This window comes from Manis javanica, chromosome 17, assembly GCF_040802235.1.
Source record: "Manis javanica isolate MJ-LG chromosome 17, MJ_LKY, whole genome shotgun sequence".
NCBI lineage: Eukaryota > Metazoa > Chordata > Mammalia > Pholidota > Manidae > Manis > Manis javanica.
Window position 1 is genome coordinate 7,943,776 of NC_133172.1, and position 21,179 is coordinate 7,964,954.

Consider the following 21,179-nt stretch of genomic DNA (forward strand, 5'->3'; position numbering starts at 1 on the left):
GGTCCCACCTGGAGAAGCCCCCTCCAGGCCGGGCGACAGGGTTCATAGATCCCCTTGTCCATCTCACAGAGCTGTGGTCGTTTTTCATTTTGTCGTACTGTTGCACTGCGTCTCTGGCCCCATCTCTAAGTGCCGGTCATTTTAACAAGTTGACGCTGGCCTCATACATCTCCGAAACCCTTTGTATCAGGGCCTCTCCCTGGGGGCGTGGGCACATGAGGAAGCTTCCCGCATCATACATCCATGCCGAGAGTCTGGGGTCTGGCACAGGCGTGGTGGCCCTGCTCGGCTCCCTTGTTGAGGCCAGCTCGGACAGGGTGTTGGGTGTTACATTACCCTCTGGCTCCATGGGCAGTGCCCTTCCTGTGCTCGCACCCCCTTGAAGACTGAGCTGTGCACTCATGGCCTCAAGTCACCCCCTGTGGCTTTGAATTCTCTTCTCCAGGGACAAGACAGAGACGGGGAGGAGAGAGACAGCAAGGAGAGCAGCCAGCTGAGAAGGCGGAGAAAGTACCCACAGCCCAAGGCATCATTCCTGCTTCCCCCACCTTCTGCCTTTGGAGGGCCGGGCCCCAAAGGAAGCCACCAGAGCTGTCTGCGGTCTCCGGTGCTTCTGGTGGACCACTTCATGAAGGGATTGTACCAGCGCTCTCCCTATACGCCGCCCCCAATGCTCAGCCCTATCCGGGAGGGGTCTGGGCTGTATTTCAACACTCTCTGTTCCATGTCCACTCAGTCTGGTCTTGACAAACTCAGCAGCAGCAAGCTTGGTGAGTGAGGCTGGGGCCCGTCATCTCTGACCATCACACGGCAGGCCTGCTATGGGCCAGATCCACCTTGATGTGTAGCATTTGGTCCACGGGTTCTCTCTGGCCTTCGGCTGTGTCTGGCCTGGGGGTCCCATGGCTGCTCAGAGGTGTCCCAGGACTATGTGTAACCAGCAGCCTTCTAGGTACTGAGAATTTTACAGGCAAAAGGAAAATATAGATACCACTTAGCCTGACCACCCTTCTGCCTATCCTTTTGAATAATTTTGTTAACAGCTTTATTGGTACATAATTCACATACCATATGAATCACCCATTTAAAGTATACAGTGTTTTTCAGTAAATTCAGAGAGTTGTGCATCCATCACACAATGTAATTTTAGAGCAATTTCATCACCCCAGAAGCAGCACTGTACATTAGCAGTCACCCCCACCACCACCACAGCCCCCATCTCCCCAGCCCTGGGCAACCACTGATCATCTCTAATCATCATGGACGCACCTGCTCTGGACATTACATGTAATTGGAATCATACAGTATGTGACATTTGGTGTTTAATTTGTTCATTTAGCATAATGTTTTCAAAGTTCATCCATGTTACAGCATATACAGTGCTTCAATCTTTTTTATGGCTGAATAATATTCTGTTGTGTGGATACACAACATTTTATCCATTTATAGCTAATGGGTATTTGGGCTGTTTCCATCTCTTAATTATTGTGAATAATGCTGTTATGAACATTCACATACAAGTTTTTGTTGGACAAAGGCTTTCATTTCTCTTGAGTTTATGCCTAGGAGTGGAATTGCTGGGTCATAGGGTAACTATGTTTAATGGTTTAATGCCAGACTGTTTTCCAAAATGGCTGAGCCATGGGAATAAATTTTCACGCACATTGCACACAAGTTCCAATTTTCCACATCCTTGTCAACACTTCTTATCTTTTAAAATTATAACTCTCCTAGTGGGCATAAGATGTTATCTCATTGTGGTTTTGATGTGCATTTCTCCAATGGCTAATGATGTTGATATCTTCCCATGTGCTTATTGTCTATTTGTGTATTTTCTCAGAAGAAATGTCTATTCAGATCCTTTGCCCTTTTTTTAAATCGAGTTATTATCTTTGTATTACTGAGTTGTAAGAGCTCCCTTTATATTCTGGATGCAAGCCCCTTTTTAGATATATGATTTGGGAATTCTCTCCTGTTTCATGTCTTGTCTTTTCATTTTATTTATGGTATTTATGGTACAAGAGTTTTTATTTTTTGTCACTTGTACTTTTGGTGTTGTATCTATGGTTTTGCCTGACCGAAAGTCACAATTGCTTTTTAAGTCAGTTAAGAAAAGAGAAGAAATATGCAATTATGCTGACTTTTACTCCTTTTTCTTCTAAGAGTTTTATAATTTTAACTCTTACATTTAAGTCTTTGATCGATTTTAAGTTAACTTTTATGTATTATGTGAGGTAGGAGTCTAAATTCATTCCTTTGCGTGTGGATATCAGTTGTTCCAGCACCATTTGTTAAAGAGATTATTCTTTCCCCCATTGAGCTGGTGTGGCAGCTTTGTGGAAACTCAACTGACCATAGTGATTTAAATTTTTTCTTCTTTTTTAATACAGACAGTTACAACTGTAAGTTCCCTTGGAGCATTGCGTTAGCCACACTCCATAAATTTTGATTATGTTCTTCTTTCCTTTATCTCAAAGTATTTCCTAATTTCTCTTTTGATTTCTTCTTAAATACACCGATTATTGAGGAGTGTTTTTTTATTTCCACATATTTGTGAATTTTCCAAATTGTCTCCTTTTATTGATTTCTAATTTAATTCTGTTGTAGTCAGAGAACATACTTTGTATTAAGTTGGTCCTTTTAAATTTATTGAGACATGTTTTGTGAGCTAGAATATGTTCTGTCCTGAAGAATGTCCCATGTGTGCTTGAGAAGAATATACTCTACTGATGTTGGGTGGAATGCACCATAGATGTTTCTGTGTCTTGTTTTATTCTGTGTGGTTGTCCTGTCCATTACTGCAAGTACTGAAATCTCCAACTATTGTTTTTAATTGTTTATTTCGTACTCAATGGTGTCAGTTTCTTCTTCATGTATTTTTAGACTCTGTTTTTAGGTGCGTGTATACTTATAATTGTCATATCTTCCTGATGGTGTGATTGTTTTTTTTTCATGATATGACTACAATGTTATTTATCATCACTGCAATAATTTTATCATAATCTCTAGGGTTTTTTTGTTTTTTTTTAAAGCCTAATTAGCCTAACATTAGTACCATTCTGCCTCTTTTAAGGTTGTTTACTTGGTATATTTTTTCTGTCCTTGTATTTTCAATCTGCTTATGTTTTTTAAAATAAACCATGTCTCCTATAGATAATATTAGTTGGATTATATATTTTTTATCTAATCTGACAAACTCTGCCTTTTGATTGGTTTATTCAATCCAGTGTCATTTAATGTTACATTGATATAGGGAGGTTTACATTTGCCATTATGCTTTTTCTTTTCTGTATGTACCTTGCCTTTTTCTCCTTCTGTTCCTCTATTCTGGCTTGCTTTTGTATTGTGTTTTCTATTGTAACATTTTAATTCCTTTAGTTTTTCATTTTTTTCTTAGTCATTTTTTGGTGGTTGCTCTAGGGCTTAAAACTACATCTTAACGTTATCAGAATCTGTTCAGATGTATAATAACTTACAGTGAAATATAGAAACATTACTCCTATAGAGCTCTATTTCTCCTAACCCCTTTGCTCTTATTTATATATGTACTTTATATATTTCATTTTCTATATGTGTGTGTGTATATATAAACCCAGCAATACATTGTTTAGTTCTTACATTATACAATTTTGTATTATGTAACAAAAACAGAGAATAAAGGAAAGCAATCATTATTTATACAATTTGTTATATAACATTTTTAGCTACCATTTCTCATCTCTTCATTTATTCCTATGGATTTGAGTTACTGTATGAAGGGTTATTTACTCCACTGCATCTCCCCTCTGTTGTGTGTTGCTGTCATATATATGTTTATAAATTACAGACCTATAACACTAGTGTTTTATGCAATCACCTTTACGTCAATTAAGAAAAGAGAAGAAATATGCAATTATACTGATTTTTATCATCATCTATATAAGTACATTTACCAGTGTTTTGTGTTTGTTTGGATTCAGGTTACTATCTGATGTTGTTTTCTCTTTCAGTCTGAAGAACTTCCTGTAGTATTTATTTTCATTGTGGAGGTGTAATTCACATGTCATACAATTCATCCCTTTAAAGTATACAATACAGTGGTGGTTGGTATATTCTCAGAGCTGTGCAACCGTTGCTACCATCAATTTCCAGATATTTTCATCATGTCCCAAGGAAGCCCTGTACTCAGCAGTCACTCTTAAGAGTCCCTCCCCTCCCGACCCTGTCCCCAGCCATAGGTAACCACTGATCTACTTTCTGTCCTGTAGGCTCAGCTCTTCTGGACATTTCATATAAGTGGAAATCATATGATGTGTGCTTCTCTGTGTCTTCTTCCAGTTAGCATGAAAACTTAGGGTTTCACCCATGTTGTATATATCAGAACTTCATTTCTTTTCATGGCTGAATAATTCTCTAGCTTTAATGTTCCTTGTAAGACAGGTCTGCTAGCAAAAAGTTTCCTCAGTTTTTATTTACCTAAGGATGTCTTTTTTCACCTTCATTTTTGAAAGGTAATTTGCTGAATATAAGATTCTTGGTTGAGTTTTTACTTCCAGCAATGAGGTCACGTTGTCCCACTGCCTTCCAACTGCTATCATGTCCGATGAGAAGTCAGCTGTTAGTCTTACTGGGGTGTACATGTATATCACGTTATTTTTCTCTTTTTGCTTTCCAGATCTTTATCTTTGGCTTTCAATATTTTGCCTATGATGTGCCCAGATGGAGAGCTCTTTGTGTTTATGCTACTTGGAGTTTATAGAGTTTCTTGGATGTATGTATTGTTTTTTCATCACATTTTGGGCATTTTCTGCCATTAAATACTTTAAATATTTTTCTGCTCCTTTCTCCACTCCTTGTATTCCCATTACACGTGTTGCTGCACTTATTGATGCCCCACATTTCTCTGTGGCTTTTTATTTTCCTTCATTCATTTTTCTCTCTTCTTCAGAATCCATAATCTCCATGGATCTAGCTTTAAGTTGGCTGCTGGTTTCTTCTGCCAGCTCAAATCTACATTTTGGTTATTGTTCTTAACTCCAAAATTTCCATTTGGCTTTTTTTTTTTTAACAATTTATACCTCTTAATAGTATTCTCTCTTTGATGAGCATTTTTCATTGTACCTTCCTTTAGCTCTTTAGGCATGAGAGGTGGGAGGAGAGGGACCCCCTGTGCCCCTGGCTGCACCTCCCTGGAGTAGAGCCCTCCAAGTAGAGCTCCTGATACACAGTGCATGGGGCTGGTGGGTAAGGGAACAAGTCATGGCTCAGATGCCACAAACCCACTATTCTTACTGAGATTTACTCAATTGGCCTCAATGAATATTTCTTAAAATGCTGTATACTTTAAGGATAACTTCCAGAGACTTTAACTGCTTTTAAAATAATTTTTACCAGTTAATTTGTTGTTTTACTCTTTGTCTTTTTAGAAGTCCTTGTCTTCTTCCACATGATGTTTTTAAAAAATTTTATTGTGCCAAGAAGAGTTAACTTAAGACCTACTCTTTTAACAAATGTTTTAAGTGTTCAATATAGTATTGTTGGCAGTGCCGTACAGCAGATCTCTAGAGTTTATTCATCTTGCTTAATCGAGACTTTACATTCCTTGGTTAGTAACTCCCCATTTCCCATGACCCTAACCCTGGCCACCACCATTCCACCCTTTGATTATATGAATTTGACTGTTTTAGATACTACATGTTAAGTGCATTCATGCAGTATTTCTCTTTCTGTGACTGGCTTATTTCATTTAATGTCCTCAAGGGGTTCATCCATGTTGTCGCATATTGCAAAATTTCCTTTTTTAAAGGCTAAATAGGAGTCCACTGTACATATAAAGCACATAGTCTTTACCCATTCGTATGTTGATGGGCATCTTGGTTGTTTCCATATCTTAGCTATTGTGAATCACATTGCAGTGACCATGGGAGTGCAGGTGTCTCTTTGAGAGCCTGATTTCAGTCCTTCTGGGTCAATACCCAGTAGTGGGGTTGCTGGATCATACGGTAGTTCTGTTGTTAGTGTTCTGAGGGAGCTCCCTAGCTTGCAAGCTTGGAAACCCTGCTTTCAGCTTCTCTACAGAGGCAGGCAGAAGGGGCTCCTGCGTCACTTCCAGTCAGTGTTCTTGAAGCTTTCTGTTGCGTGTTTTCTAGATCAAGTGGATGACTCTTCTCGCATCCGTGTGATCAAGGATGACACCAAGCCCCACGTTCGATCGTGAGTTGGAACAGATTTAGAACCTGGGGGTCCTTCCAAAGTGGGGATATTTTTACCCTCCTTGTGTTCCCCCAGAGCTCCTTCCTCCCAGGGGGGTTAGCTACTCTCTGGGAGAGAAGTGGTAGTTTTCTCTGCGTGTATGTGGGAAGTTCCTCCAATATTCCTTCTTTCTGGGCATCCCATAGTTGGACCCACGGGGACAAATGCCCAGGACCCTGGGGTTAAAGGTAGAACTGGTGATGGCACATGTGAGGCTTGAGTATCCATGGAATGTGATTAGAGGGATGTGGCCATGGATGTAGGAGCATGCCAGGCATCAGCAAACACCTCCCCTGTCCTGGACCCCAAGAGGGGCACCTGAGGCCAGAAGCCTGGTGATAAAGAAAATTGGAGGAAGGGAGTGTAGCTGGACGGTATCTAGAACACTTGTCCATGTCTGTCAGGGGTGGCGAATACTCCCCAGATGCATCCGGGAGATGACAGAGGTTTCCACAGAGCAGGGCTGTGGCCTGAGAGCAGGGCACATCACACATGTCCGTCTTATTTCCCATCTTAGTCACATGTGTATGTCTCGTGTGTGGCCTCATTTCAGACACATCAACATAGGAAGCCGGTTTCAGGCCGAGATCCCGGAGCTCCAGGAGCGCCCTCCAGACGAGCCCGGTGAACATGGAGCTTCTCTGGTCTGGAAGCCATCGGATGACATGATGACCAATCCAGAAACACAGGATAGAGGTGGCTGCGACATGGGGGCCAAATTCCCAAGGGTACCCCCTCTTCCCTCATCTCCAAGGAGATCCTCCTCCCAGGCCTCACCGGGACCAAGAAGCAGTATCCCTGGGTGGGGCACCCAGCTGTGGGACCAGGGCTTCTCCTCCCGCCCCCATTCTCCTCATGCGGTAACCAGCCAGGTCATCCTGAGCAGGTGCCAGGAGCAGCGCTTCTGCCCTTCCTCCTTGTCCTTCCCTTGGCCTGCTTTTCAGGGAGCTGTGAGGGAGACAGGGACAAGGCGCCCCTCTCTGTGCTTTTGGGGACGTCTCCTCCCTGGCATTCACTGACTCCCTGTGCTCCCTGTGTCTCCCCTCCCTCACACTCTGCTGGGGACGTTTGCTGGGAACAGTGACTGAGCTCTGCAACGTGGCCTGTTCCAGTGCAATGCCAGGAGGGGGCACCAACCTGGAGCTCGCTCTGCACTGCCTGCACGAGGCCCAGGGCAACGTCCTGGTGAGCTGGAGGCAGGAGCGGGCTTGGCGGGTCCCTGGGATGCCCCTGCTGTGCTGAGGCTGGGGATCTGGTGCATGTAACGTGCCATGTGCGGACTTTGTGGCTCCTGAAAACTGAAAAAGGCCACCCATCCTTCTCCCCAGTGGCTGTGGGGTTGATCTCCTTGTCAGTTGTAGGGCAAGTGTGCAGATGGGGCCCAGTTAGTCAGTTATTTACCTGGGGCAGCAGCAGAGCACCAGGTTCCTCCGAGATCGCAAGGACAGGGGGAGCGGAGCCGAGTAGACTGACTCAGGTCCTGCACTGATCTGGTTTATCGATGGAGCTTTATCTTTTTTATTAAAAACCCATGTACGAAAACCCCTGATGCAACAAAAATATCTCCTTCCTCCAAGGACCTGCTTCACAATCCTGAAGTTTAGAAAATAAAAAGTCCCACTCTGAGTAGTTGGAAGGGAGGTCATGTCACCCGAGTAAGGGCCCCAGGAGTCACTGTTGGCAACTGTATTTTTCCTCAAGTTGCAAGGCAGTGGCTGGCACTTAGTAGGTGCTCAGCATAGTAACCAGCACATGTTTGTTTGCCCTCATGAGTGTTGTGGCCCTGGAGCATGGCTGGCTTTGGGGCCCTCCCTCAGTCTAAGGCTCTGCTTCCACCATTTTTGAAATTAACAAATTTTCTAAAAGGGGCCTGCGTTTTCATTCTGCGCTGGGCCCTGCAGGTTCCACGGCCCATCCCAATCGGGTTTACACTGGTGAGCGAGACAAAATCCTTCTCTGTGGGGCTTACGTTTTAATTATAGGAGAGTCAAAAGGGAAATCTGTTTTTAAAAATTGTTAGTGGTTAGTGCTATGAAGAAAATACAATGGGGCGTGGCACAGGCAGGGCCCCTACAAATGCTAGTCCTTGACGAAGGAAGGAGCTGGTGCCGGAATAAATCCACACACTGCTTCCTTCATCAAGAAAACTCTACTATGAGAAAAACCCCAGCTGCACTCAGCAGTATGCGTAGTGACGGAGCGGGTACGTCCACTGCAGCTCACAGGCCGCGGCCAATCCACGGCCCCACCACGCGCTGAGTAGCCCTGGAGCGAGGGAGGCTTTAGGGGAGCCTGTCAGTGCTTTTCAAATGAATGAAAGGATGAAGGCAGGCCTCCACCTCACCTGCCCTCCCTCAGAAAGTCGCCCGCTTTCCTTCCTGCTCCAGGTGGCCCTAGAGACCCTCTTACTCAGCGGACCCCAGAAGCCACCGACTCACCCGCTGTCTGACTATCACTACGCAGGTACTGGAGCGAGGCTGCGGGAGTGGGTGTGCCCGGCTAGTACCCGGGAGCCAGTCAGTCTCGGTGGCAGGCTCTGCTTGTGCCCCTGGGCGTGCTCTTGGGGCCCTCCTCCTGCCTTTCCAGAAGGGCCTTTCCTCTCCGGGGGACCTCAGTGGGTGCCTCTTTCTCCTGGCTGGGTCCTCCCTTCCCCCGTCCAGTGCAGTGGTTCCCTCAGGGGCTGTGCCCAGCCAGGAAGGGGATCCCCTGGCCAGGGAGAGGTGAAGGCGGGCTCAGATTCAGTGGTTGAGCACCCCAGACTGGGAGTCAGGCAACTGCGGGTCCCTGCCTCCCGTTGGCAAGTCTGTTAACCAATGGAAGCCTTGTTACTGCATCTGTAAAGTGGGGATAGTATTGGTCCCAACCTGCTAAGGTTTTTCTAAGGATTTTATGAGATAAAACAGAGTTCTTGGCACATACTTGGTACTCAGTCATGGCAGCTTAAAAAGGGCAGGCTGCATTTCTGCCACAGCTGCAGCCACAGAACTGTCCTTTTCTCTCCTGTTTCTCCGATAGGTTCAGACATCTGGACCCCCACAGAGAAGGAGCTGTTTAATAAGGCATTCCAGGCTCACAAGAAGGACTTTTCCTTGATACACAAGATGGTAAGGTGTACGTGGGTGGGCTGGTGTAGACAAGGCCTCGTCTCACACTGCTGAACCGAGCTAGAGCTGGAGGGCCTATTGGGGTGACACGCTATTCACACTGTAAACTGTTTGTAGTTTATAAAGCCATTGATGTGAACAACTCTAGACAGTACAGAAATGCCATCACGTGGTCAAAGCCCTCCGCACCCATCCCCATAGTCCTATTTCTGAATGATGACCTCTGACTTCGGTTGGGCACCTCAGGCATTTCTTTGCCCGTACAGATCTTACATACATATACACATGAATTTAGAAAAGGATGTGATCATACTACACTTAATGTCTGCTGATGTTTTTTGTTCTTTAAACTTGATACACACAAAACTGCACGTAACCAAAATGTAAGATTTGATGTTTTGGCATATTTTTACCTGCAAAACCATCACCATGGTCAAGATAAGAAACACATTCATCACCCCCAAAAGTTTCCTCCTGTCCCCGTGGTAAATCCCTTTTTCCTACCACCCCTGTCCCTAATCACCTCCTTATCTTCTCTCTGTCACTGTAAGTTAGTTTGCATTTTCCAGAGTTTTCTATCAGTCCTGCAGCAGGTGCACTGCTTGTCTGCCTTGTCTGACTTACTACACTCAGCATCATTATTTTGAGGTTCATCCATGTTATTGTGTGGACCCTTTTTCTTGCTGAGGAGTATTCCATTGTGTGGATGTAACACAGTTCATTTACTCATTCACCTATTGATGGACATCTGCATGGTTTCCAACTTATCTGCAATTATAAATAAAGCTGCTGTGAACATTCACATTCAAATCTCTACATGAACAAGTACTGTTGGTGGGGGGGGGTAGCAAATACTTAGGAAAGGAATGAGTGGCTCGCATGATAGGTGTACATTTAACTTTTCAAGAAAGTGCCAAACTTATGCAAAGGGGTTGTACTATTTCACATTCCCACCGGCAGGTACAAGAGTTCCAGTTGCTCCACAATATCTCCAACACTTGATATGGTCGGTTTTTTTAATCGTAGCCATTCTAATGAGTATGCAGAGGTATCTCACCGCGTTTCCCCCTGACTAATGTTGCTGAACAACTTTTCATGTGCTTGTTTGCTATCTGTGAGCCTTCTTTGGTGTCTGTTTGCTTCTTTGCCTTTGTTTTCACTGGGATGTTTGTGTTTTTATTGAGTTGTAGGAGTTCATTATTTGTTCTGGGCACAAGTCTTTCATCCAGATATATGCTTTGCAAGTATTTTCACCCAATCTATAGCTTTTTAGTCTTTTAACAGTATCTTTTGAAGAAAAGTTTTAAATTTTAATTAAATTCTATTGATTAATTTTTCTTTCACGGACCATGATTTTGGTGTTGTATCTAAGAAATCTTTGCCTAACCCAGAGTCACAGTTTTTCCTCTATGTCTTCTTCTAGAAGCTTTATAGTTTTAGGCTTTACATTTAGATGTATGGTCCTTTTGGGGTTAGGTTTTGTATGTAGGGCACGGTATGGATTGCAGCTCCATCTTTTCCTGTGGTTATTTAGTTGTTCCAGTGCCTTTTGTTGAAGAGACCATATTTTCTCCACTCAGCTGCCTTTGTACCGTGTCAGATAGCAGTTGGCTGTGTATGTATGGGTTCTTTTTATATGTATTGTTGGATTCTATTTGTTAAAACTGTCTCTGGAATTTCCCCCCCGTGTCCATGGTGGGCACTGGCCTGTCGCTGTCTCTCCTGCGGTGCGTTTGTCTGGCTTTGGGATGGGGGTAGTGCTGACCTTGTAGAATGAGTTCAGGAGTGTTCCCTCCACTTCAATTTTTTGGGGGAAGAGTTTGTTTAGAATTGGTTTACTTCTTCCTTCCTTAAATATTTGGGCCTGCAGCTTTCTTTGTGAGGAGGTTTTGAAGTACAAATTCAACTTATTTAATAGATATGGCTGCTCAGGTTATCAATGTCCTTTTCAGTGAATCTTGGTAGTTTTTATCTTTCAAGGACTTTTGTACCTTTCTTCTAAGTTGTCTGATGTATTAGCATAAAGTTGTTTATTATACTCTTACATTATCCTTTTTGAATTTATAGACTATAGTGATAGCCCCTCTCTCATTCCTGGTATCGGTAATATATCTTTTTATTCTTATCTGACTAAAGGCTTATCAATTTTATTGATTTTCTCAAAAAACCAGTTTTGGCTTCCTGGTTTTTCTCTATTTGATTTATTTATTCTTCAATTTCTACTGTTTGCTTTGAGTTTAAATTGCTCTTTTTTTTCTAGTTTCTGAAAATGGATGCTGAGGTTATTGATTTGAGACCTTTCTTCTTCCCAAACATGGGTTTTAGTGCTATAAGTTTCCCTCAGAGTATTTCTTTGATAAGTTTTCTTATTTTGGGTTTTCATTTTTATTCAATTCAAAATACTTTTTCATTTCTCTTTTGATTTCTCTTTTGAATTATGAATATTTAGAAGTATGTTAGTCTCCAAGTACTTGAGGATTTTCATAGTTCTTCAGTTAATTGATTTTTAAGTTGATGCCGTTGTGATCAGTTAATGCATGTGACCTTGCATGACTTGAATCCTTTTAAATTTATTGACCATTTTTTATAGTCCAGAGCATGGTTTACGTCTTGGTAAATGTTCTTAGTGCACTTAAAGGAGGTGTACCTGCTGTGCGTGAGTGGAGCTCTATAAATGAGAGTTTGTTGTGGCTCAGAGTGTGGTTTAGGTCTTCCACCCCTTTACTGTCTAATTATTCTAGCAATTGTTTAGAATGGGATATTAAAATATTTTCCTCTAATTGTGAGCCTACTTTTCCCCGAAGTTCTATAATTTTTTGCTTCACATATTTTGAAGCCCTGATGTGGACATATAAACTTTTAGGATTCTTTTGTCTTCTTGATTAATTGACCCTTTTATCATTGTGAAATTATTTACTTTATCTCTGGAAGTACTATTTGCTCTGAAATCTACTTTTTCTGTATTAGTATATCCAACCTCTCCAGCTTTCTTAAAATGGGTGCTAGCATGCTATATCGTTTTCATCATCTCACTTTTAAACTATTTAGCCTTTATATCTCAAGTGTGTTCTTGTAAATAACATGTGTTCGGTGTTGCTTTTTAATTTCCTATTAAATATTCAGCCTTTTAAATTAGGGTGTTTAGAACATTCACATTTAATGTTGTTACTGAATGGTTAGGTTTAAGTCCATCTTGCTATTTGTTTTCTATTTGTCCCATCTGTTGTTTGGTTCCCCTTTCCACTTTTTCTGCCTTCTTTCGGATTAATGTAGTAAATTTTAGGATTCTGTTTTATCTCCTTTGTCAGCTTATTGGCTATAACTCTGTATTTTATTATTTTAGTGGATGCTTTAGGGTTAATAGTCTGCATCACTAACTCACCCCAGTCTCCCTTCCAGTGACTTGATAACATTTCATGTGCAGAATGACAGCCTTCCAGTAGTGTACTTACATTTCTCCTCCTGGCCTTTATACAATTGTTGTTATGCATTTTATCTTACATATGTTGTAAACCCCACTATACATTGTTGATATTTTTGTTTAAATGGTCAATTATTTGTAGAGAGCTTTAAATAATAAGATGTCTTATATAGTCACCCATGTACTTACATTTTCATTGCTCCACATTCCTTTATGTAGATGCATATTTCCATCTGGTATCATTTTCCAGAAGGAAATAAATATAAGTCATTTAACATTTCTTAAAGTGCAGATTTGCCAATAATGAATTTTTCCAGCTTTTGTGTAGCTAAAAAAGAACCTTTATTTGGCCTTCATTTCTGAAAGATATCTTTGTTAAGTGTAGAATTCTAGCTTGACAGGCTTTTTTCCCCTGTAATTTAAAGAGGTAATTTACTTTCTTCTGGCTTTTATTATTTTTCACAATAAATCTCCAGATTTCCTTGTCTTTTGCTCCTCTGCATATAACATGTCTTTTTTTTTCTGGTGGGCTATTTGTTGGAATTTCTCTTTATGACTGGCTTTGAGCAATTTTATTATGATGGGCTTTGGTGTGCTTTCTTCATTTTTCTTTCTTGTGCTTGCAGTTTGTTGAGCTTCTTGTATCTGTGGGTTTATAGTTTTCCTTACATTTGGGGAAATTCAGTCTTCTTTCTTCAGACATTTCTTGCATCCCCCCTTCTCCTTTGAGGGCTCCACTTAGTGGGCGCTGGGCTTCCTGCAGCTGTCCGGGAGTCACTGATGCTCTTTTCATTTCGACTGAGTCTCTTTTTCTCTGTGTGTTTCATTTTGGATGATTTTTATTGCTGTATTTCCAAGTTCAGTAATCCTTTCTTCTGCAGTATCTAATCTGCGTAGTTTTCATCCAGACATTGTAATTTTAATCTCTAGGAGTTCTATTTGGGTCTCTGTTGTGTCCCAGGTCTCTACTTAACTGTTTCAACATATAATGTACAATTATAGTGACTTTTAGTGCCCTTTCCTGCTAATTCTAACATCTGTGTCCATTCTGGGTTGATTTTGATGGATGGATTTTTTCCCATTATATGTCATATTTTCCTGCTTTCCATGCCTGGTAGTTTTTCAGTGGATTCCCGGCATTGTGGATGATAGCTTGTTGAGTGCTGGATATTTTGTATTCTTAGTAAGTATTCTTGAACTCTGTTCTGATACATGGTTACTTGAAAACAACTTGTTTCTTTTGGGCTCTGGTTTTGGATTTGTTTAAATTGGGCCATTTTTGTCTAAGGCTAATTATTCCTCATTACGGACGCAAAAGCCTCCGAATTTCTCTATCAATGTCCCATGAACTATGAGTTTTTTCGCACCCCAGCGGGTGGAAACCAGGCGCTATTCCTGGCCCTGTGTGAGGTGCCTTTTCATCTACTTCTTCCAGGCGGTTCTTTACCCAGTTTTGAGCACCTCATATGCCCACGCTGGTCAGCGCGTTGCTGAACGCTGGAGGGGAGCGCCCCCCAGATCTCTGGAATTTTCCTCTGAGCAGCTCTTCCCTGTCCTGCCTTGTCCTGTGAACTCTCACCGCCTTGTTCCCCCAGAACCCCCCCTCCCATCTCAGCTCAGGAAGCCCACCTGGCTCTGCCCGGACCCCTCTCCCCGGGCCACGGCCTGGAAACTCTCCCAGGGTGTAGTGTGTAGGGACAGTGGGGGCTTATTTTCTGTCTCTCAGAAAGACATGTTCTTGGCTTGCCTAGCATCTCACCAAACATCATTTCAGACATTTTGACTGTTTCTTCTCATTGTTTTGAATGGGAAGGTCAATGTAGCTCCTGCTGCTCCATCTTGTTTGGAAGCAGAAATCCAACTTCTCTTTTTTCCTTCCAACCTAGTGATATTTCTTAGGCAGAGGATTTACTACTCTGGCTCCTAGTCTTTGAAGATATACAGAGCTGAAAAAATTTCACATGGAGAAAGTATTTTCTGAAGTGAGCCCCACATCTTAAATGGCCAATTTAATTTTCCTGAGAAATCGTCTTCCTAGAGCAATTAAACTTTCCTGTTCTGTTTTGCTTTTACAGAAGTTATTATTAATGGGGTCCATTCTTAGTGGGGGGAGAGCACATGGTGGGGTCTGAATGCCCGAGGATCTGACTGTGCCCTCAAAACCCCCTCCTCCTCTCGTGGGCCTCCTACCTCTGCACTGCAGGGCGCTGCCTGGCTGCTGCCAAGGCTTTGTGGTCTCTGCTGCTGAGGGCAGCCTGCTGCAGGGAGTCCCAGCTGGTAAATGCATAGCCATTAGGCCTGATGTCACAGTGAGCACCTGTGTAGGGAGCCCTCGTGTACACCTTCCCGTAGGGAAGGCCTCCTGGGACTGACTTGGGGCTCAGAGAGCGTGCAGAGCTTGGATGGTGCTGGCTACGGCGGCGTCACCCTGAGCCCCTCATCAGCAGCAGGACTCTGTGCTTCTGTGCTCCTTGTAGCCCAGGGGCGTGCCAAGCCCAAGGGGAGAGACATTCCAGGAGAGCTTTCAGGAAGTGACTGGCCCCATGGCGAGGGGGCGTGTGGGGCAGTGCCCAAAGCCTGCTGCTGTTTTCTTTCACCAGGTCCGGACAAAGACAGTGGCCCAGTGTGTAGAATATTACTATACCTGGAAAAAGATGATCAAGTTTGACTGTGGTCGGGCCCCAGGACTGGGAAAGGGGGTCAAAAGAAAGTTGGATGAGGCAGACCCAACAGAAAGAAAGGTAGGGGATTCTGGGGCAAGGGGGTCTCACTGGAGTTCAGTGCTGGTCTGGACAGCTACTGACCACCCAGGTCAGGGTGGGGAAGGGGCTCCTACAGGGGAAAGCATCACCCTCAGAAGGGTGGAAGGTCGGGACCCTGATGTCATTTCTGCCCCTTCTGCAGGCCACTTGCAGCCCTAAGGAGAGACCCAACCGCCGTCCAACCCGTGAGTTGAAGATAGAAACGGAGAGTTGCACAGTAGAATCCGTCGTCACCGCCAGCCCAAGTGCTGGTCCCAAGTGGACCCCTGAGCCTCCGGGGCGTGTCCAGGGCCAAGGCGCTTTTCCCTGCAGGGAGTGTGAGAGGTGGGCACCAGCCCTGTCCCCGGATGCACCCACATAGCCTGCCCTCTGTTCCCTTGGGCCCTCAGCCCACCTTCCCCCTGCTCTGACCCATGTCCTCTGCTTACTCTGCAGGGTGTTTGACAAGATAAAGAGTCGAAATGCCCACATGAAGCGGCACCGGCTTCAGGACCCCGTGGAACCAACTGTCAGGGCGGAAAGACCAGCGAAGGCCTTTAAACTGGAAGAGGCTGGGAAGGAGGAGGAAGGGGAGATGGGGGCTGACATGGGCCCCTTGCAGGGGTGATTTGGGCCGTGAGCCGGGGCAAGGGAGCAGTCATCAGGATGACGACCTCGGGCCCTGTCACCTCTCCCTTTGGCCTCCCCAAGGTGTTCAGGGCATCCCTCTGCCTCCACCACCACCCCCACCTGCCTAGAGAAGGCCAAGGCGTGGACACCCAGTGGGAAAATACCTCTGGATCTCCCAACATGTCGGGTTCCTCATCAGGAGACTGTGCCCTCTGCATTTAGCCCCTAGTATGGCAATGACTTTGCACATTGTCAGGTTTTTTTTATAGGTGTCGATTTGTAAATTTTATTAAATTGTGTTCTTAAGCGGCTGTCTTCTGGCTTCTCTGGCCTGTTGATCCAACAAAGGCTTTAGGGCTCCTGCCACTCACCAGAGCCACAGAAACGCATGAGCTTAGTGTCCGCCCTGGAGGGGCCGGGTCCCCACACACTCCGGGAGCCGGCCCTGAGGTGCCCACTGCCGTGTGTGTCAGTGCCCGGTCCATGCAGTGGGCACACAGCGACACAGGAGGGACCCAGGTGCTCCCCTCAGGGACCTCACATTTTAGGAGCAGGAGAGCAGCAGAAATAAATAAGCAAAGTGGTTTTAGCTCCTGCTTTGGGCCATAAGGACAAAAGAGTCAGCAGCATAGTGACCAGCAGTCAGGACATGACAGGGGTTCCAGTGTGTCCGGGGTGAAGTCAGGGTCTCCCAGCAGCGGCCAGCTCAGCATGCGGATCGCAGCGGGGACGAGGATCCCCCCCTCCTGCCCCGAGGTCCACACCAGAGGGCACAGGAAAGAGCACGTTCCTCCCTCCCTCCTCGTGTCCCTCTTTAAGAGCGGGGAGGCTTGTAACGGTCTCCAGAAGAAGGCCTCCGGGTCCACTGGTCAGGACGGGGGCCCATGCTGTTTCTAAACTGATCCCTGGCAGCGGGAAGCGATATGGCGCAGTCATCCCCATATCCAAGGTCTCCTCAGGACCGGGGGAAACCAGCATGTTCGCTCAGGTTTCCTGCCTCCTGACGAAAGCGGAAATTCTTGCTGCGGGAAAAGAAGAGGAAGCATGAGCGGCTACCGGGTCGGCAGCCCTTGCGTCCACCACAAGGTGACGGGAGGGAGATAAGGCAGGGGCTCAAATCCTGAAGAGTGACCAGGGTGTGGCCGATGGCGTTAGGGGGACGGCCAGGGAAGGCCACCCAGAGGAGGCTGCTGGGGCCACGGTCTGGACTCCAGGCCACGGCACGGCAAGTGCTGCCACGGGAACTAGCGGAGGGTTCCAAGCTCTGTGGCTGCTGTGCCGAGGTTGCAGGAGGCAGGACGGCAAGCCTGGAGAGGTGACAGAGGCTCTCAGAGACGACGGTGGCCTGGGCTGGGTAGCCGTAAAGAGGGACAGAAACTCAGGGATTAGGGACGCGTCTCAGAAGGAGACTCAGACTTACTGATGGGTCACACGTCACAGAGAGAGGTGAATAAGGACAGATCAAGGCTGGCCTGCTAGGTTTGGAGCTCGAGCGCTGAGTAGATGCCATTAAATCAAACGGGAAAAAGGGACACATCAGAGGATTGATTGCTTCAAGCTGTGATTGTGTCTGTGTTCTGAGAGACTGGTGAGGGGAGGATGGTAGATGGTAATGTCAGAAGGTTTCAAGGAAGAGCCATATTTCAGCTAAGTAAACTTAAAGATCGAGTGGGAGGAGGGGCAGAAGAGGAAACCGAGTCTGAAGTGGTTCGGACATCGTGGTTGAGGTAAAGGACTCAGGTATCAGATGGACCAGAATGTGGGTCCTGGCTCCTCTTCGTCCTCGTGACCTGGGGCTGGCCACTTTCCCTGTTGGAGCCTCAGTTTTCTCATTCTGTGAAATGGAACAGAAAGTGCCCACTACCCGCATGTATTTGTTAAATGAGAAAACATAAGTCTTTGGCAGGGTGTACCATAGGAAGTGAGCAGCTGCTGTTTAAGGAGCATTCGTACTATTGCTATTATTGTTTGGGTCCCACTCTAAAGAATAAACCAGATGATTGTGGAAATGAAAGACTCCATATTAAAGGGTTGGGTGGTATATTAATCTGTGCTGCATAAAAGAAATTACCCTAAAGTTTAACAGCTTAAAACAAATGGAAGCTTTGATAATAGTACTCCTTAGAAGGACATGGAACTGAAACCGCTTGTGGTAATCCAGACCTCCACCTGATCTATGGTCGGAATATAGTGGCAACCCCAAGTGGATGGTCCAAGAGAGTCTTTGAATGTAAGAAGTTATCTGGGTGGAGGTTTCTTGTGAATTACCCACCTCTGCTAAACTCCACCTCTGCCCCCAGGTAGCAATGTTTTCTCAACCAGAGGTCCCTGAATTTTCTCTGCATCCTAGTTGTCTGAGGTCCTGTAAAAATGTATATTCCTGTAACCCACCACAGACTTTCATAATTGGAAATTATTGGTGATAGGGTCCTGGAACTTGGATTTTTTAAAAGAAGGTTTCTTATAGAATACTTTTTAGATTTACAGAAAAATTGGGAAGATGGTACAGAGAATTCCCATATACCCCACAGCCAGTTCCCCCTGTTAACATCTTAAATTAGTATGGCATGTGTTAGTGAGGCCGGGGTTCTTGTTTGCGGAGTTGAAGAATGAACTTAGCAAACACCCAAGGTAGGAGAGCCAGGGAGACTTTCATTGAGAGATGCAGTGAGAGGACAGACAGCGCTCCTGGCTCACGCCAGGAGGGGACAAGAGAGCCGGGGGTGGTGTGTTGTCTAGGGGTTTTATAGGCAGTTGAGTATTTTGGGGAACCGGATAAAAGGCTTAGGGGTGTGGAGTTAAGTGGTCCCTGAATATTAAGAATTAACACAAGAAATTTACTGCTCCCATTTTTCTCTGGGATACTGGCGTCTTGGTCTAGGAGCATATCAAAAGGCCGTCTGCCCAGCCCCCAAGGTGGGCTGAGGTATTGTATGTTTGCTAGAAAGTAAGTTAAGAATCTTACTTCTTAAACTCCCTGGGTGTTAAAATGCAGTCTTATCTTTAAGGTGGAATCCTTCCTGCTTTTACTATATTGTTTACAGCTGGGTCTGCATGCTAAATTAGTTGCCCAGTTTGCAAAATCACCTCCTCAGATCTGAAGGAGGAAAGACAGCACGTAGGCCTGGGCCTTTAGCATGCTAAAGTGAATCTTACACATGATTACAAATGATTAGCATAATAAAAACATGTGCTACTCTTCTTTATCTGGGGAATATTAACTGATCTCACTGAAGAATGGCCCTAGAACTTAATGTTTAACAGAGTTTTGGTAGGGGGTTTCCTTGCATGTAGTTACATTGCTCTGACTGCAACTATCCTGCCTTGCTTTTCCTGGAGGCTTTCGCCCTATTCTGTCTAAGCCCATGGTCCCTGTCTCATTAGAACTAATGAACTGATATTGATACCTTATTATTAACTAAAACCCATACTTCATTCAGATTTCCTTAGTTTTTACCTAGTGTTCCTCTTCTGTTCCAGGATCCCACCCAGGATCCCACCTTACATTTAGTAGTCATGTCTCTTTAGGCCCCTCTTGGCTGTGACAGTTTCTCAGACTTTCCTTGTTTCGGATGCCTTGACAGCTTTGAGACGTCCTGGTCAGGTATTTTGGAGATTGTGCCTCAGCTGTGTGTTTTTCTCATGATTACACTGGAAGACCATAGAGGTGAAGTGCCACTGTCATCACATGTTATTAAGGGTGCATGTGTCAATGTGATGATTTCACCCTGTTGGTGTCAGCCTCAGCCACCTGGCTGGCAACGTTTGTCAGGTTTTTCCACCCTCAACTCAGTCTTCCTCCCCATACTGTACAGGAAGTCACTTAAGGAGGAAGGAGTTATGCTCCACCTTTTTTATTTTGGTATTAATATACAATAACATAAGCAACATTGTGGTTTCTAGATTCCCCCCATTATCAGGTCCCCACCACATACCCCATTACAGTCACTGTCCATCGGCGTAGTAAGATGCTACAGAGTCACTACTTGTCTTCTCTGTGTTGTACTGCCTTCCCAGTGCCCCCCTCCACATTATGTGTGCTAATCATAATGTCTCTTATTCCCCTTCTCCCTCCCTCCCTCTGCACCCACCCTCCCCAGTCCCTTTCCCTTTGGTAACTGTTAGTCCATTCTTGGGTTCTGTTGCTCCACTTTCTTGAGGGTGGAGTATCTACATAAATTATTTGGAATTCTTCTGCAGGGAATATTTGTCTTCTCTCCATTTATTTGTTCATTTATGTCAGTATGAGCTCATGGATATTTTATGCATTGAGTTCTAATTCAGTACTAGCTTTTTCACTTAGCTCCTGTGTGTGTGTGTGAAAGAGAGGAGCGAACACACACTTCCTCTTTGGCGGTACTAGACGCTCCAGGCCCATCTTGTATGATATCGGCCAATTCTACAGAAGCCCTGATTCCTTTCATTGGAGAATGATACTTCAAAAACCGATATCTGGGCTCTAGATGTGCTCAAACCTGAATTTTTAACATGCTCTTTCCAACTATTTTTATGAAATCAGAGTTACAGAATTTCAGCTCTCAGTTTTGTGCCAGTCTCTCAAGTACCTCACCAGCCTCTCCAAACCATTTTCAGCATCCCTCGGTAGAGGGCGCCAAAGGCCGACCGGATTCCTTTCAATCTGATAGGACTTTCTAGGGAAGAAAGACGAGATACGGAGCGGACGCAGGTACTAAACTGCGTGAGAGAACTGTCAAGGCCGGGCGGGGGCGGGGTGTGTCTCCCGGCCGGCCGGGGCCTGTCACGTGATGACGTGAAGTCAGCTGACTAGGGTCCAAGTTCCGCAGGTAAACACGGCCCTCAGCCAGGGGCTGCTGGCGATTGGTGAACACCTTGGTGCGGGTCCTCGACAATGGGGACGACGATTGGTTTACGGGGCATCACGTGGCGAAGGTCGCACCGGAAAGGTTTGTGGGGGAGGGTACTATACTTGGATGTATGCGCGTGCGTCGAAGCTTCCTGTCGCCGATTGGAGGCGGTGAGTATTGGGCAGTTTGCGCCAGCTGGAGGGGCGGAGCCGGCGGGCTCGCGCTT

General features: G+C 45.1%; 1 protein-coding gene across 1 annotated transcript in view; it reads left to right on the forward strand.

Annotated features, from left to right (window-relative positions):
* The window catches only part of ZNF541 (zinc finger protein 541), a 38,377-nt gene extending 21,706 nt beyond the window's left edge, over positions 1 to 16,671 (forward strand). The window contains exons 8-16 of the mRNA XM_073225839.1: positions 446 to 770; positions 6,129 to 6,192; positions 6,785 to 6,927; positions 7,313 to 7,416; positions 8,619 to 8,694; positions 9,247 to 9,335; positions 15,357 to 15,497; positions 15,661 to 15,842; positions 15,954 to 16,671. Of these exons, the coding sequence (XP_073081940.1) occupies positions 446 to 770; positions 6,129 to 6,192; positions 6,785 to 6,927; positions 7,313 to 7,416; positions 8,619 to 8,694; positions 9,247 to 9,335; positions 15,357 to 15,497; positions 15,661 to 15,842; positions 15,954 to 16,125 (1,296 nt within the window). The 3' untranslated portion in view covers positions 16,126 to 16,671. The remainder of the gene's footprint in view (positions 1 to 445; positions 771 to 6,128; positions 6,193 to 6,784; positions 6,928 to 7,312; positions 7,417 to 8,618; positions 8,695 to 9,246; positions 9,336 to 15,356; positions 15,498 to 15,660; positions 15,843 to 15,953) is intronic.
* The last annotated feature ends 4,508 nt before the right edge of the window (positions 16,672 to 21,179 follow it).